This window comes from Ammospiza nelsoni, chromosome 3 (assembly GCF_027579445.1).
Source record: "Ammospiza nelsoni isolate bAmmNel1 chromosome 3, bAmmNel1.pri, whole genome shotgun sequence".
Lineage (NCBI taxonomy): Eukaryota > Metazoa > Chordata > Aves > Passeriformes > Passerellidae > Ammospiza > Ammospiza nelsoni.
Genome location: NC_080635.1, coordinates 27,936,522 through 27,950,052, shown reverse-complemented (window position 1 = coordinate 27,950,052; position 13,531 = coordinate 27,936,522). Strand labels below are relative to the sequence as shown.

The following is a 13,531-nucleotide window of genomic DNA, read 5'->3' as shown; positions in this document are numbered from 1 at the left end:
TCCTTCAGTATATTGATTTCAAATTCCACAGCTTCACTAAAACATCTCCTGGTACGTGGGCAAACACAGCACAATGAAATACATTTGCCCACCAAATATTCCTTCTTACAAGTGTAAATCAGAACTGATTTCCTGTACAAGTAACAGTATAAGAACAGATGCTTGTTTTACTTTCCTCATACCTTGCAAAGGTATTTCATTTGCTTAATCCACCAGCTAAGGCCAGAAGTGAAATGATCATGAAACCTCTTTCAAGTGGGATGAAGGTTTATATCACACACAGCTGACATTTTATTTTCCTCAAAGGCATTTTCACAAAACAGAACCCAGAGGTCTGAGGCAGGAACTGAACTCCATTTTGATAAAGGTTATAGATATTATGGATATGGAGGGTTTTTTTGGTACAAAAGCCAGAGCACTCCAACTGTTAATTAAGGTACAAAGAGAAACTTAGCAAACCAACAGGAGCACATAGCTCAACAAATGACTCAGTAGGCTCTTTCCCTGGCTGTAACCTACTCAAAATGCAATATAACATGAAATCATTTTACAGTTGCACTGTATTCATCACATGACTCCCTCTGAAGGAATGCTCTGCAATGACTTCACGTTGGCAGTGTTTCTTCTTAAAAGGTTTTAGAAGGCAGGCGCTCTTCCTCTTTCAGCTCTGCCTTTAAGTGGACTTCTGGTCCACATTAGCCATCACTGCACCCAAAATCCCTACTGTGACCTGCAATGCCAACTTTGCTCCCTGCTCATTTTCTTCCCCATGTTAGAAGAGCTCTGAAAAGTTCCTATTTGAATAACCATTTGCTGTCATCTGCTTCTTTTAAAATACTTCTTTTTAAAAGTGTCAGAAAGCAATAGAGCTGGTCACTCTGGTTGGTTCATTGCTTCATATATGCTGTTTGAGAAGCTGGAATTTTTAGTTTACAGTGTATAAACTAAACACCATGTTTACAGTGACATTTAGGTTTGAGGGGCAGGGAGATGTTGTCCTAAGATCTGGTAGGCAAAGGGAAAGAAGTGTTACACAGATAACACAGCCTCTTGCACTATCTTCTTCAGGGCCTGCACACAACGTGCAAAGCTGCCAAGTCTGTCTGAAACATTAGGCTTTTCTCACTGTCTCCTCTTTACACCAAACCCTGCAGGGGCTCCGTCTTCTGGCCCACCTTGGCACCCGTACGCAAGAGAAGCCTTAACTGAATGAAGATCCACAGGCTTCAGTCTCTGTGAGTGAGATTGTGTATGCTGACCTCTAAACCCATGTCCCAATAACCCTGTGTGTCAGCACTCTTCTACTTTCTTACAGTTCAAAGAAACTGAGAGCAAATGATTGCTGGAACCCTGCTGAACTGCCCATCTGCAGAAAAGACCGGTTTTGTTGTGATGGCCAAACCCTCCTTTTCACTCTTACTGACCCGTGGGTTGCTCACCTGCCTGCTCCGTGATGAAATCTGAAAGAATAAGGGGTTTATCATCCCTGGGATGCTTTCAGGGTGTTGCAATCCCCTGCTGCCGCCACCAACACCCCCACCTTCTCAATTGCTTGGGGCGTCTAAATTGCACACGGATCTTGTATGACAGGAGGACAAATTCAAAGGTGAAGCAAGCGAAGGCGGAGGTCACCCGTCAGCACGTGGGTGTAACCTACATATTGAGGGATAATATGGAGTGCTGCAGTAAAGAGAGCAATTAACCAGGTAATATAGGAGTGAGAGATAACCAAGCTCCTTCCACTTGACAACCTCCTATTAAAGCATTTTCAAGTTAGGTTTATTCTACAAGTTTCTTGCCAGCATATCTACAGCATTGTGTTAGGCATAGAAATAGAAAGGCTCCATTTTAAGAAGTTTACAATTTAAATAAATAAGACACACAAAGGGTGGAAGGAAGGATGTACTACCATCCCAGTTTTCCAGACTGGGGAGCTAGGATAACTACAGTGAGCAGCCACACCACACCGTCCAGGCTACATTATCAATGCAATGCCCTGAGTACCCAGCAGAACAAAGACATGGGCCAAGCAAGGGGCTTTTAGAGAGGGTGTGGAGGGAAAAGGAGACAGAAGAAGCAACTGCAGAGGCCAGACCCACTTGCTAAAGCTGTTGTTCAGCAGCCAGGTCAACAACCAGACTCGACTTTCACAGCCAGCTCTACTGAGAGTGGTGAGCAAGCTCAAGAAACAGAATCTAAAACATGATTTTATTCAGCTTCACTGCACTTTGGCCCAGGTCCCCATGCCAGAGAGGCTTTGTTCGGGCCAGTCATGCAGCTGACAAACAAAAGTAGGGTTGGGGGGTTGGTTTTTCCTAAATGGGAAATAATGGCTGTTTCGAAACACCAGCATAAAGTTTCCCTGAAGATATCTGCACTTGCTTCTATTTCATTTTCAAGCCAGCACATGCCTAAGAGAATGGAATAGTTCCCTTTTGTGAATCACTAGGAACATAATACTGCTTTGCTATTACGTAAAAAAACCAGTAGAAGCATTGAGGCAACTTGAGCACAGAAAGGATGTTTCTGTAAAAATGTCCCTCTGATTAGTAATGGCAATAAACACATCCTTCAAATCATTCACAGGGGAGAAAACCCAAGAACCAGATTTATTAACACAAACTGATAATCTTACAGCTGCAGCACAAAAACAGCCCACCCGCAGCTGAAGCAAGCTATGTTCCCTCAGTGAAATGCGGCATCTTCCACCAAACCACCCACGTAAAAGTGCTGCATTAAGCAATGAAGGGGGTTCAACACCCCCAAATGTCTACCTTCCCTAAAAAGCATAAATAACACTGTTTTGTTAAGACCAAGCATAATTATCTGTCTTGAGGCATTGGTTTCCTGCCCTGCAAGCAAAACTCAGCCATCCCATGTGCAAGAACTGCCCAACTCCAACTGTCTGCACTCTTCAATGTGCAAGACAACCTTACAGGACAACAGGAACTGTCTCCCAGACCAATATGGGGATAACTGGAAGCAGCAAACCAAGAGCCAATTTGTTATGGTTTTCCTTTGTGACAGAGGAGGAACAGGAACAGCCAGCAGTAGGAAAAGCCTTGCTGTTCTTCCAAGACCATATGCTGAAGGCAATATGCAGAGGCTATTCCAAAATGCTTACCCCTTCCCAAAGGCTCTCCACCTTCACTGAATTAGACAAATGCAGCTTTTCCAGAAGAATCATCTGGCAAAAGCTATAGGAAAATACCAAAAGCACTTTCACCAACTTGCAATCTTCTCTCACAGGTTATGAAACACAGGGGAGGCAACTGAGACCGTAAAAAAAAATAACCTGGAGTTTAGTATAGTTCTAACTGGTCACTGCATTTATATTCCAGAGAAAAACTGCCTAAGGAGTCATGGCACGATACAGCCATTTAATGCTGAATTTCTTCTCACACATCCACATGTGACGCTGGCATTCCACAGATCACACAAAAGGCATTTTTGTTCTAAGCAAACTTCCTATCAGCTTTAAGTCAATACTCACCATAAATACCTGGGAGCCTGAAGACACTGTCATTGCCATCAGCTAACAAGTTTATTTCATCATAATGCCACACAGTAATCTAACCAGGAGCAACAATGCTTATCATCTCAGAAGATACTCTGCTATTTGCAACGACTTTTGGATACAAATTGCACAGACAGCCAAAAGCTGGGCACATTCCTAGCAACATTCCCCATTTACAAGTGTAGAAATACAGAGAGGATGGTTTCTTAACGTCTGAGAGATCTCTGAAGTATTTTGACAATAAGTACCCAATAATACCTAGAATTTACTGGCAGAGAGGGTGACACAATTGCGAATGAACAGACAGGGCCTGAAGACCAACAGCAGCCAGAGAATGTCCCAAACACAATGGCTGAATAGGATTGCTTTGTAGTTTATCATACAAATGCAAGTGCAAATGACTACAGCTGTGATACCACCAGCTTAAGCAGTTTAAGCACCTTTTTATGGCAGTAAATACGTTAGATATGCTAAGGGTGAAACAAAATACAAGGAATGTTCTCTAAAGTATACTTCCACCACCTTTATAAAAGCTGCCTAATAACCATCCCACTTCATACTTGCTTCAGCTTATTACCTAAGCAAATATTTATCTTACTAGAGCATGAATAGAACTAAGGTGAAAATATTATACAGTCATTTCTGAACACCATAAGACAACTTGCACCAAAATTATGAGCCCTTAATGCATATTTTCCCATGCAGTTTAAAAAAAAGTTCATAAGGCCTCTCACACCACAAATGACCATCAGTTTTGCCTTTTAAGAAGAGAAGAATAGGGCACATTTTTAAGATTTCATGCAACTTATTCAGGCTACTGAACTGGGTTCTTAAACTGAAACCATTCAGCAAACCACCTTCTGTGTACTAAAATAATATATATATATAAAGGATTCAGAAGCTGACTATGTAAAGAAAACACGTGTACTAGGCCAAAGGTTGATATCACCTGGGATGACTATATTTCAAGATATAATAATATCTGCTGCTTAAAGCAATAGCTTTCCTGGGAAAGGCAAACATGTCTATCTCTCAGCATATGCAGGCAGGTTTTCGAGAACATGGCTCTGAAATTATCAGTCCCTTGAGAACAAGTTAGAAATTCTGTAAACATGCTGTTTTCATCTCTCCCGTATTTTGACTTTCTTGTCTGTTGTGTCAGGAGCCAGTGAGGGGTTATGGCGAGCCTTCACTGCTATGTTTTCAATTATCCTACAGTCTTTAAAAAGCTGTTCACACAACCAAAGCTAGAGAAGACCTTTGTCATTGCCAAGTCACACTTCCTGCCTAACCCAAGCCAAAGAGGACTAAGTATTTTCATCAGACCTGGTAACTTGTCTAAGCAATTGCAGTTTTTGAAAGACTGGGACTGTTTTGAATTCAAGACTTTAAGTGATGAGGGCCTTGCAAATACTGTAAAAGGAATACCTAATATTTTGGTTTAGCAGATAAATGTGAAGATTTCTCCTGAAAGAAGGACAGGAATCTGATTGAGGTCAAGCCACCAAACCAGACACATGTATGTGTACACTACTTCAGTACAGTAAAGATCTGGAAAAAAAACCCCATTAAGTCTAACACCAGAAAAGAAGGACAAAGAAAAAAGAAAAATATTTAAATTAACAAGTGATTAATAATTATTTAAGTCTCATTCAAATGAATTTAGAACACCTGATTTTCAATTAACAACATAGTGCAACACAGGAAACCTTATAAAAATGAACCCAGATCTAAAATGTTTCAGCAGTCTACACATGTCTTGACAATTTCTCAACCCAAATTGCTTCATTTTAGTCTAGCTCAAGCTAGAACACTAGCTCTTGCTTTCCTTGTGCTCTGGAAAATTATTTTCCAAGAAAATATTTGTTTTTACAGAAAATATTCACCAACTGCATCTGCAGCTTTTCCAGCACTTGGTACCATTGTTTGAAATTTGCACTTTATTTCTTACCTTCATTTGCCCAACTCCAACCACATATAGTTTGATATATTAGATAATGAGTAACAAATATTTACAATAGATTAAGTTCACGTTTCAGTAGCTCCAAATAATTTTTAAATGATCCCAGTAATCTTACTACACATATACCTTCAGACAGACTGCCTGCTATCAAGTGCCATAAGTTACACCCACATGATTCATCCGTTAGGAGAGCTGCTCTGTTTAAAAAAAAAAAACAAAACCAAACCACACCACCCTCCCCAAAAAAAACTCGCCATGCACAACGCTCCCCATATCACTTCTAATTTTAGCTTTTCCTTAGATAACACAATTTCCTGAAACAAAACGAGACTGCTCACACTCTTCTAGCTCCAAAATGTTATTGCAAAAATATTGTTATTTGTAGAATTAGTTCAATGCACACAATATTTCATATTCAAATATAAAGGGATGTTTCTGTGCTTCAGCCTTCTGTTCTGCCAGTGCTATGGAGAAGGAGGTGAAAACAATCAGGAGTTACTTTTTTCCCCCCTCTTCTTTTTCTTTTTGTTTTGTTTGTTTGGGGGAGAGGATTTAAAGAACGAGGCAGGCAACAGAGAGCAGTGTTGGACCTGCACTCATCACTGTTCACTCATATATATGACAAAAACAAGCAAACAAATCCCAGCCAAATCCCATCAAAGTCCGGTTGTTCTCTCCATCAAAGTCCTACTTTACAGTCTGTCCAAATTCTGGCCTAGAGGTTTCATTCACGCAGGGCAGAGCTGGGATTTAGGGACATGCTCAAGAAGCAGGGACTGGAGGAATAGCCAGGCACAGGCAAATGCAGTTTGAGAGACGTTTCTTGTTGGAAACACAATATGCTGCTGAAATCTCTTTGAACAAACAGTCACTTTGGTTCTACAGATTCCCCACAAATACTTGAGATGAAAACACTACTTAATAATGCTATTTAATGTTTGTTTGAAAGCAAATCAGTGCATAAATACATACACAGCAGAACGAAGCAGCATTTGTAACTTGGGGGGTGGTTCAACATATTTACATCAGGAATAAAAACCACTGAGGAGCTGTGTTATTCTGGTTTTGTCCTACTTGAGAGCACAAACAAAATAAAAAAGTGTTTCTTCCTCCTGCCCAAATGCACACAATTTGTTTATAAAGCTGAAATAAGCCAGTATTAATCGTCCAGCCATAGGCTAACACGAAGTATGTGTAAAGTTTCTGAATTTTTCAAACTTCTTGGAGGCAACACCCTAAACATTCCCCTAAATCAAAGAAAACTGCTGATTCCACATATTAGCACACAGAGAAAGGGTCAAGACCAGGGCACCTCTTTGACTGAAGATCAGACATAAAAATTCAACTAGAGCAACTTTGCTCCTTGTCTGGCAAAACATTTGATGAGTTTCTATAAAATAAATACTGAATATTTGCTGGGTCACATACAGCAATGGACAGAGAAGCATAATAGAGATGCTATCCAAATCCAAATGCTTTGTAATAACAGTCAAGTAAATTAAATTACAAGTCTAACTGTTTTCAGGCCCAAATATGCCCATTTAATCAAAATTTATTATGGCAGATTTTATTTCAGCAAAATTTTCTAGACCTAAATAAAGTCACAGAGGAAAAACAAAATCATAATTAGATTTGATCTCAAGAACATAATTAAGTGAGTTACTTTGGAACAGTACTTATTTATCAGCCAATTGGCCTACTGTACTTCATTAAGCTACTTTCCAAATGCATAATAAAATAGTTTCCCATTTTACACACTTCAGAAAGCGTCTCATAAAAAGCAGCTCTGTAAATGTAAGAAGTTTGTTTTTTTTTACATATAAGCAGTCAAGGTTTTATCCTCACCAAATAACTACTTTATTATACTGTCTTTTAAGCAAATTGAGCACAAGAAAGATAAATGAGAAAAAATCTGCCAGATGCATTAATATTCATTCTTGCACTTTCTCTGCATTTAAGAGAAGGGCTCTGTCATCCTTGTGCCAGCTACTAGGAGCAGAACTATTTATAACTATTAAGATACACATGTCACTATGAATATTGGAGTAATTAACAAAATAGCATTTCACAAATAGCTTTAGCAGAATAAAACCATTCCAAGTATTTAAATTATTTTTAAATACAATCTGCCTTTGTATTGCTCATTTCCTCACTCTAATGTTTATCCTAAGAATAGCAAAAAGTTTAATGCTTGAAGAGTACTGCTCTCACCACACCTAACAGCTTGGAACCTGAAAACAAAAATACTTAATGTTTATGAATCCATCATAGTTAAAAATATTACAGAAAGATATAGAGAGATCCATTTTGATACTCATGATGGATCTCCTGAATTCACAGCATAAATGCAAAACTGGTTATTAGCAAAGTATCTCTAATATGCAAGATATTCTTAATGACTCACACAAGATAAATGTGACAGAGATGCAGAGATAAGGGCATGACACAAAGATTGTGTTTATGAAGGGCTGACAGATTTTTAGATTGCTCTAGGGCCAAGCACTAAGCACAAGCAGAGCAAGCCCTTGGAGCAACCCTGTGAAACACAAATTCCCAGATGCTCAGATCACTTTGGGAGGATGGTGCACACTGGGAGGCACTCACACTGCACACCATTCCCACAGCAAAAGCCTTTCAGTCCTCACCAAGCTGAAATACTTTGGCTCTGTGGAGGTGAAACCACAGAGGTGGGCAGCAGAAGTCAGGAGTTCCCAAGCCAGAGCTCAGCCCAGCCTCTGCTCCATGTCACTGCAGGCAAAGGCAGAGCCAGGGCAGGCGTGAGCCTGTCCCTCCTCACTCCTGTACCCTTGGGCCACCCTCTGGTAGAAAAGCCAGACATCTCTAGAAATCAGAAGGGGCAGAGAGTACAGAAACAGAAGGGGCAATACTAAAGTAGGAGGGCTATGCGCGGCCAGGATCATTCAAGATGACCTGCAAGCTATGAAGTGTCTGAATTTGTGGTGCTGAAACAGAAATACGAATTGCTTAATGTTAACACACCATAAATATGTGCTAAACAGCCAATTTAAACAGATTGTTCACCAGGAATTCAGGGGATCACATTTCTTTTTGATAACTCCAAATAAGAAAAACTGCAAGAGCAGATGTGAACACAGAAGCAAACAGAAGTAACTAAAATATGTGGGCTATGCATGGGGAGATGTTGAGCAACAATAAAACTTAAAAAAATTTTTTTTTTATGGAGCTGAGTAATCTATGAAATAGTCCGCAAAGGAAAGTTTCTAACCTCCATCAGCTAAAGTACATAAAGTGAGGTTTAAAAGAATATAAGGACAAACTTGGGTTGGCAAGAGAATGGACAAGATGATCTGTCACCACCATCACAGAATAACAGGCAACAGGGAGTATACCTGGCAACAGTGACACACAGAAAATGTACTGGGGAAAACAAAACTGAGACTGTGTGTTTGTTGAAATCTGCAGTTTAACACCTTGGCACATCCAAATGCTCACATTTCCTGACATCCAAATTGTATCCATTACAAGTGAGCAACTACCTGAGCTCTGGAGAGCTGTGCCATCAGGACAGTTTCCTCATCCTGAGGAGGAACAGCCAAGAGTGACCTCAGCTTGGCAAAACCACTCTCCTGAAGGAAAAAGGTCAGCAAAATTTGAGGCACAAAGTACCTCATTAGAGGGGCTCAACATCAAATAAAGCCCAAAGTAAAAGGGTAAATGAAAGCAGCCTGTTACCTAGATAATAACTGGGGGCAATCCCATTTCTTTACTATCTGGGCCAGAAGTTGTTAAACGGATTTATGTAACATTACACGGTTATGGTCACAAAACCTATTGTGTAATTACATGGGGACCACTAGCACAGAAACACCCTGAGCTGCAAAACTGGTTTATTTTTCATATAACTGGAAAACAAACACAGAATTCCCCAAGTAACAACACAACTGAAAAGGTGAAGCAAAATGATGCATCCTTCTCAGTGGTACTTGACTTGTCCTGAGCCTGGCTTCAAACTTTTCTCAAACAGACACTGTTGTCCATCCAGAACCGTTCATTTAACACAACATCCACTCCTAACAAAGTAACTGTCTTGCAAATCATTAAAAACCACATCAAGATATTGTACCAGACTGCTCTAATTGCATTGGGAATTACCTACTACTTGTTGTTGTACTGCACAGCTGTACAGATCAGATACTTTCCCCTTAGCTTTCATAATATGCTAAAATGTGTTATGCCCTTTTATTCCTCCTTCTCCTAGTTTCTAATTACCAGCATTCTAGGAGAGTATCTAATATTGTGTAGATTTTTTTTTTTAATAAGTTAAAAGAATAATCATATTAATTTCAGCTCTGAATCTTGGACTAACTTTAAATCAGCCTACTGAAAGTGCCATAACATTTGTTCCAAATAAAGCAACTGCTCTTTTCTGCTGGCAAACAGAGCTTCAAATGAGGACCTGAGGATGTTCTTCAACTTAAAGGGACCATTAAGAGAATCAAAGATTATCTTCCTTAGAACATTTATTTAACAGTAAGAGATCTGCTCCTCAACATAGTTTCAGAGCTGCCTGGAAATCTGGTAACATTGCCCCACCTTTTCTCCATGAAAGTGATTTATAAATGCTATCAGCAAGTAAGGTTAGACATCCTAGTTGCATATCTGGATAGAGATCAAGCAAACAATACACTAACTGTCGAACTCAAGGCAATAAACCTACTCTATAACAGTACTGGAAAATTAAGAGAGCAAAACGATCTTGTTTCAACAGGGTACATCCCCAGTAGGGATATCCACAGCACACTGACAGAGAGGCACAAGCCAGCTATCCGAAATCCCTCATATGACACTCTCCCAGCTCTTCCACAAACATTAATTTACGCAACAAACCCACGAACCAGATAACAACTAGCCTACTTCTGAGAGAAACAGAAAAATTGTCACTGAATGTCACAATATTTAAAAGCAGTGAGGGAGTCAGGATCAGGGTTCAGACTTCAGTCCTGTGAAGCCTGTGTAGTATCTGAAGAGTGTTTCCCCAAACCACTTCAGTGTGCTGTCCTGCAAGATTAGACAGCGCTCAATCCCTCACTCTGCTTGAAAGCAAGAGGGTAAAACTGAAGAGATTGAGTGCCCCGTTAAAAAGAGGTGATACAATGAAAGCAGTGTATTTCCAATATATACACTATTTCATCCTCTTGCCTCATAAACTAACACATTAACTACATTGTACTGTACTATAATTTTTTACTTTTTCAACATAAGACACAAAACGTACATGTATTTTTTTACTCTGCACTCTACCTAGAACAAAATACACTTGAAGTAACTGTTTAACCTTAATATGTTAGTTTTTGATAAACTGAGGAAAACAGAACTACAGGGAAAAGGTATGATTTACACTGCTATACCTCCCCTACTACATCGTCATAGCGTGACTCAATAAAAAAGGAGCTATTACACAAACAAAAACCCAAGGTTTAGAGTTTACTGCATGGTAACTGGATAGTATACACGACATATAACAACATAAAATTCTTAGTCTATAAACCACATCGCTTATAAAAAGAATCTACGGCCAGAACAGTAACCTGTCCTGATAATCGATGGATCCTGCCTGCTGCAGAAATCAGACTGAATACATATCCTACAATTCTTCATAGACCTTTATTCACTTCGTTTGAGTTTTCCCCATGTCCGTACCCTCTCTCATCCATAGGAATTGTTTATAGCTTTGGAGCAACAAGTATATAATTCTTCTCTTTATCTCCACCTGTAATTTCTGTTTAAAACCGCTGAGTTTTATTTTGACGTTTGTTCTCAAGAACCAACAAGAAAACACTCTTTGATGAGCTACAAAACTACCAGTGCGTTACTCTGATTCCCTCTGGAAGGGAGCTCTGGCAGTGTGGGAATGTCTGGCTTTACATCCCCCGCAAAGGGCAGCAGCAAACGAGGCGCTGGGCACTGCTGGGGCTCTCGGCCCTCCGGGAAAGCCCGCTGACAGCTGAGGAGCCCCGGGAACCGCGGGAGATGCACCGCGGCCAGCGCCTCGGACCGGAGCGAGGAGGTGTCGAAATATTTACACAGCCTGGCAATTTCATCCACGCGACTTTAGTTATAAAACACGTTTTGCTAAGAGTGCTGCTACCTTCAAAACCCCTATCCTCAACTGAAAAATAGTTTCCTACTCCTCCTGCCCTCGCTGACACCAAGCCCTGCCACGGCAGTGGCCGCACACCGGCGGGCTGGCCCTGCCTGCCAGATGCACCTGCCCGCAGCCGGGGCCGCCTTTACCGGGCCGGGTGCGCGGCGGCCGCGGTGCCGCCGGCGGGGGCAGCTCCGGGCAGGCGCTGCCCGGCTCGGCGCGGCCCGGACGGAGCGCGGGTTACCCCGGAGGGGCCGGCGCTGCTACCCGGCCCCTGTCCCCGCCCGGGCCGGCCGAACTAACTCACTCACTCACTCACTCACTCACACTCATTCACGCCGCAGCCGGTCCCCGCAAAGGCTCCGGGTCGAGCCCTCGCACGGGAGCGGTGGCGGGGGGAGCCGAGGCCGCGCCGTCCCGCCGGCAGCGCCCCCGGGGCGGCGATCCCGCGGCCCAAGGGGGCAGCGGCAGAAGGAGGACGCGGCGGCCCGAGCAGCGCGGCGCCTCGCCCGCGGCCCCTCACCTCTTCTTCTCCTTGTCAGCTGTCATCGCGGCGGCGGCTGCTGCCGGCTCCTGCGCCGCCTCCCGGGCCGGGGCGCGCTTAGCACCTGCCCGCGGGACGCGGGGCTCCGCGGGCGCCGGCGGGCGGGGAGCGCGGTCCGGTTCGGCCGGGTCGCCCCCGAGGCGGGCGTACAGTCTCAGGACACTGCCGAGGATTGTACGGCCCGCCCGGGGGAGGCGGTGGTAGCGGCGACTGCTGCGGCGGGACAGGAGCGACGCGGCGGCGGGGCTGTGCAGCTCGGCGCCGCCCGCAGAAAGTTCTCACTTTAAACCTCGGGCAGCCGCCGGCCGCGGGGGCAGGGCCGGCCCCCTCCGCCCGGGACCCGGCCCGCACGGCCCGGCCCCGCCGCCGCCGCCGCGCCCGCCAATGGGGGCCCGCGGGGCGCCCCGGGCTCCCCGCCCCCGGCACCGGCCCGGCCGGGGGTCAGCGGGGCCGCTCCGCCCCGCCGGCGCCGCTCCGCGCTCCCGCACACGGCACCGGGCCCTCCGCTGCTGTCCTGTTTTCCAGTTATTTAACTTTTTGGTTATTGAACTTTCTTATTTTTTTAACTTTTTTTTTTTTCCCCTCAGAAGTGGTTTCTCCCCTCGGTGCGGTCCGAGGCCCGCCGCAGCACCTGCCCGGCGGGCGCGGAGCGGCTGCGGGGCTGCCCCGGCACCGAGCGCCGCTCCCGCCAGCGGGAACTGCCCCGCACCCGCCCCCTGAGCGTCCCCCCGTTCAGCCCAGGCAGGGGTGCTGAAAAAATAAATGTAAAATGACGAAAATAAAAGTCGCAAGGACGGTGCGGGCCTGGGGAGAGGCCGAGGAGGCATGGCAGCCCTGCCCCGGCCCGGCTCAGCTCGGCCCGCGTCCCGCACGGAGCAGAGCGAGTGTGGCGGCGGCTCGGGGCGGAGGGATGTGCAAGGAAACAAGGGCTCTTCTTTTGCCTCCCTGATGGCACTTCCTTCCTCTCCTTGTTTTTTCGATTTTATTTTCTGTGCCGTAGTGGATATTTCAATTCAGGCACTTTTAAAACTCGTGGTTGATGACACACGGTGAAGCGAGTCTGTGGCATGAAGTGCCAAAGCTCATCTCATGCTAGCACCTGCTATGGCTTGCTGCAGTTAAGATAAATGTAAATAATAAAAAAAAAAACAACTTGCTTTGACTTCTGTTTACTTTACACCAAAGCAACTAACATTCCTAGACAAGGGATTATGAAATTTTTTTCCTGATCTTGTCTTTCAGCATGGTAGAAACTTCAGCCTTATCCTCATGGTCTCTAAGGCTAACCTTACATTTTTATATCTTGAACCAAACGCAGACCTTTGCATTAGGCTGCACGAGGTTTTCTTTACATGTGGAAAATGGAAGTAATGTAGGCAA

General features: G+C 43.8%; 1 protein-coding gene across 2 annotated transcripts in view; it reads right to left on the bottom strand.

Annotated features, from left to right (window-relative positions):
* The window catches only part of EPAS1 (endothelial PAS domain protein 1), a 77,310-nt gene extending 64,885 nt beyond the window's left edge, over positions 1-12,425 (bottom strand). Inside the window, exon 1 of one of the 2 annotated variants that reach the window (XM_059468004.1) lies at positions 12,131-12,425. In XM_059468004.1, coding sequence (XP_059323987.1) covers positions 12,131-12,156 — 26 coding nt within the window. In that variant the 5' untranslated portion in view covers positions 12,157-12,425. The remainder of the gene's footprint in view (positions 1-12,130) is intronic. The other variant, XM_059468003.1, reaches the window with a different exon arrangement.
* Between the last annotated feature and the right edge of the window lie 1,106 nt (positions 12,426-13,531).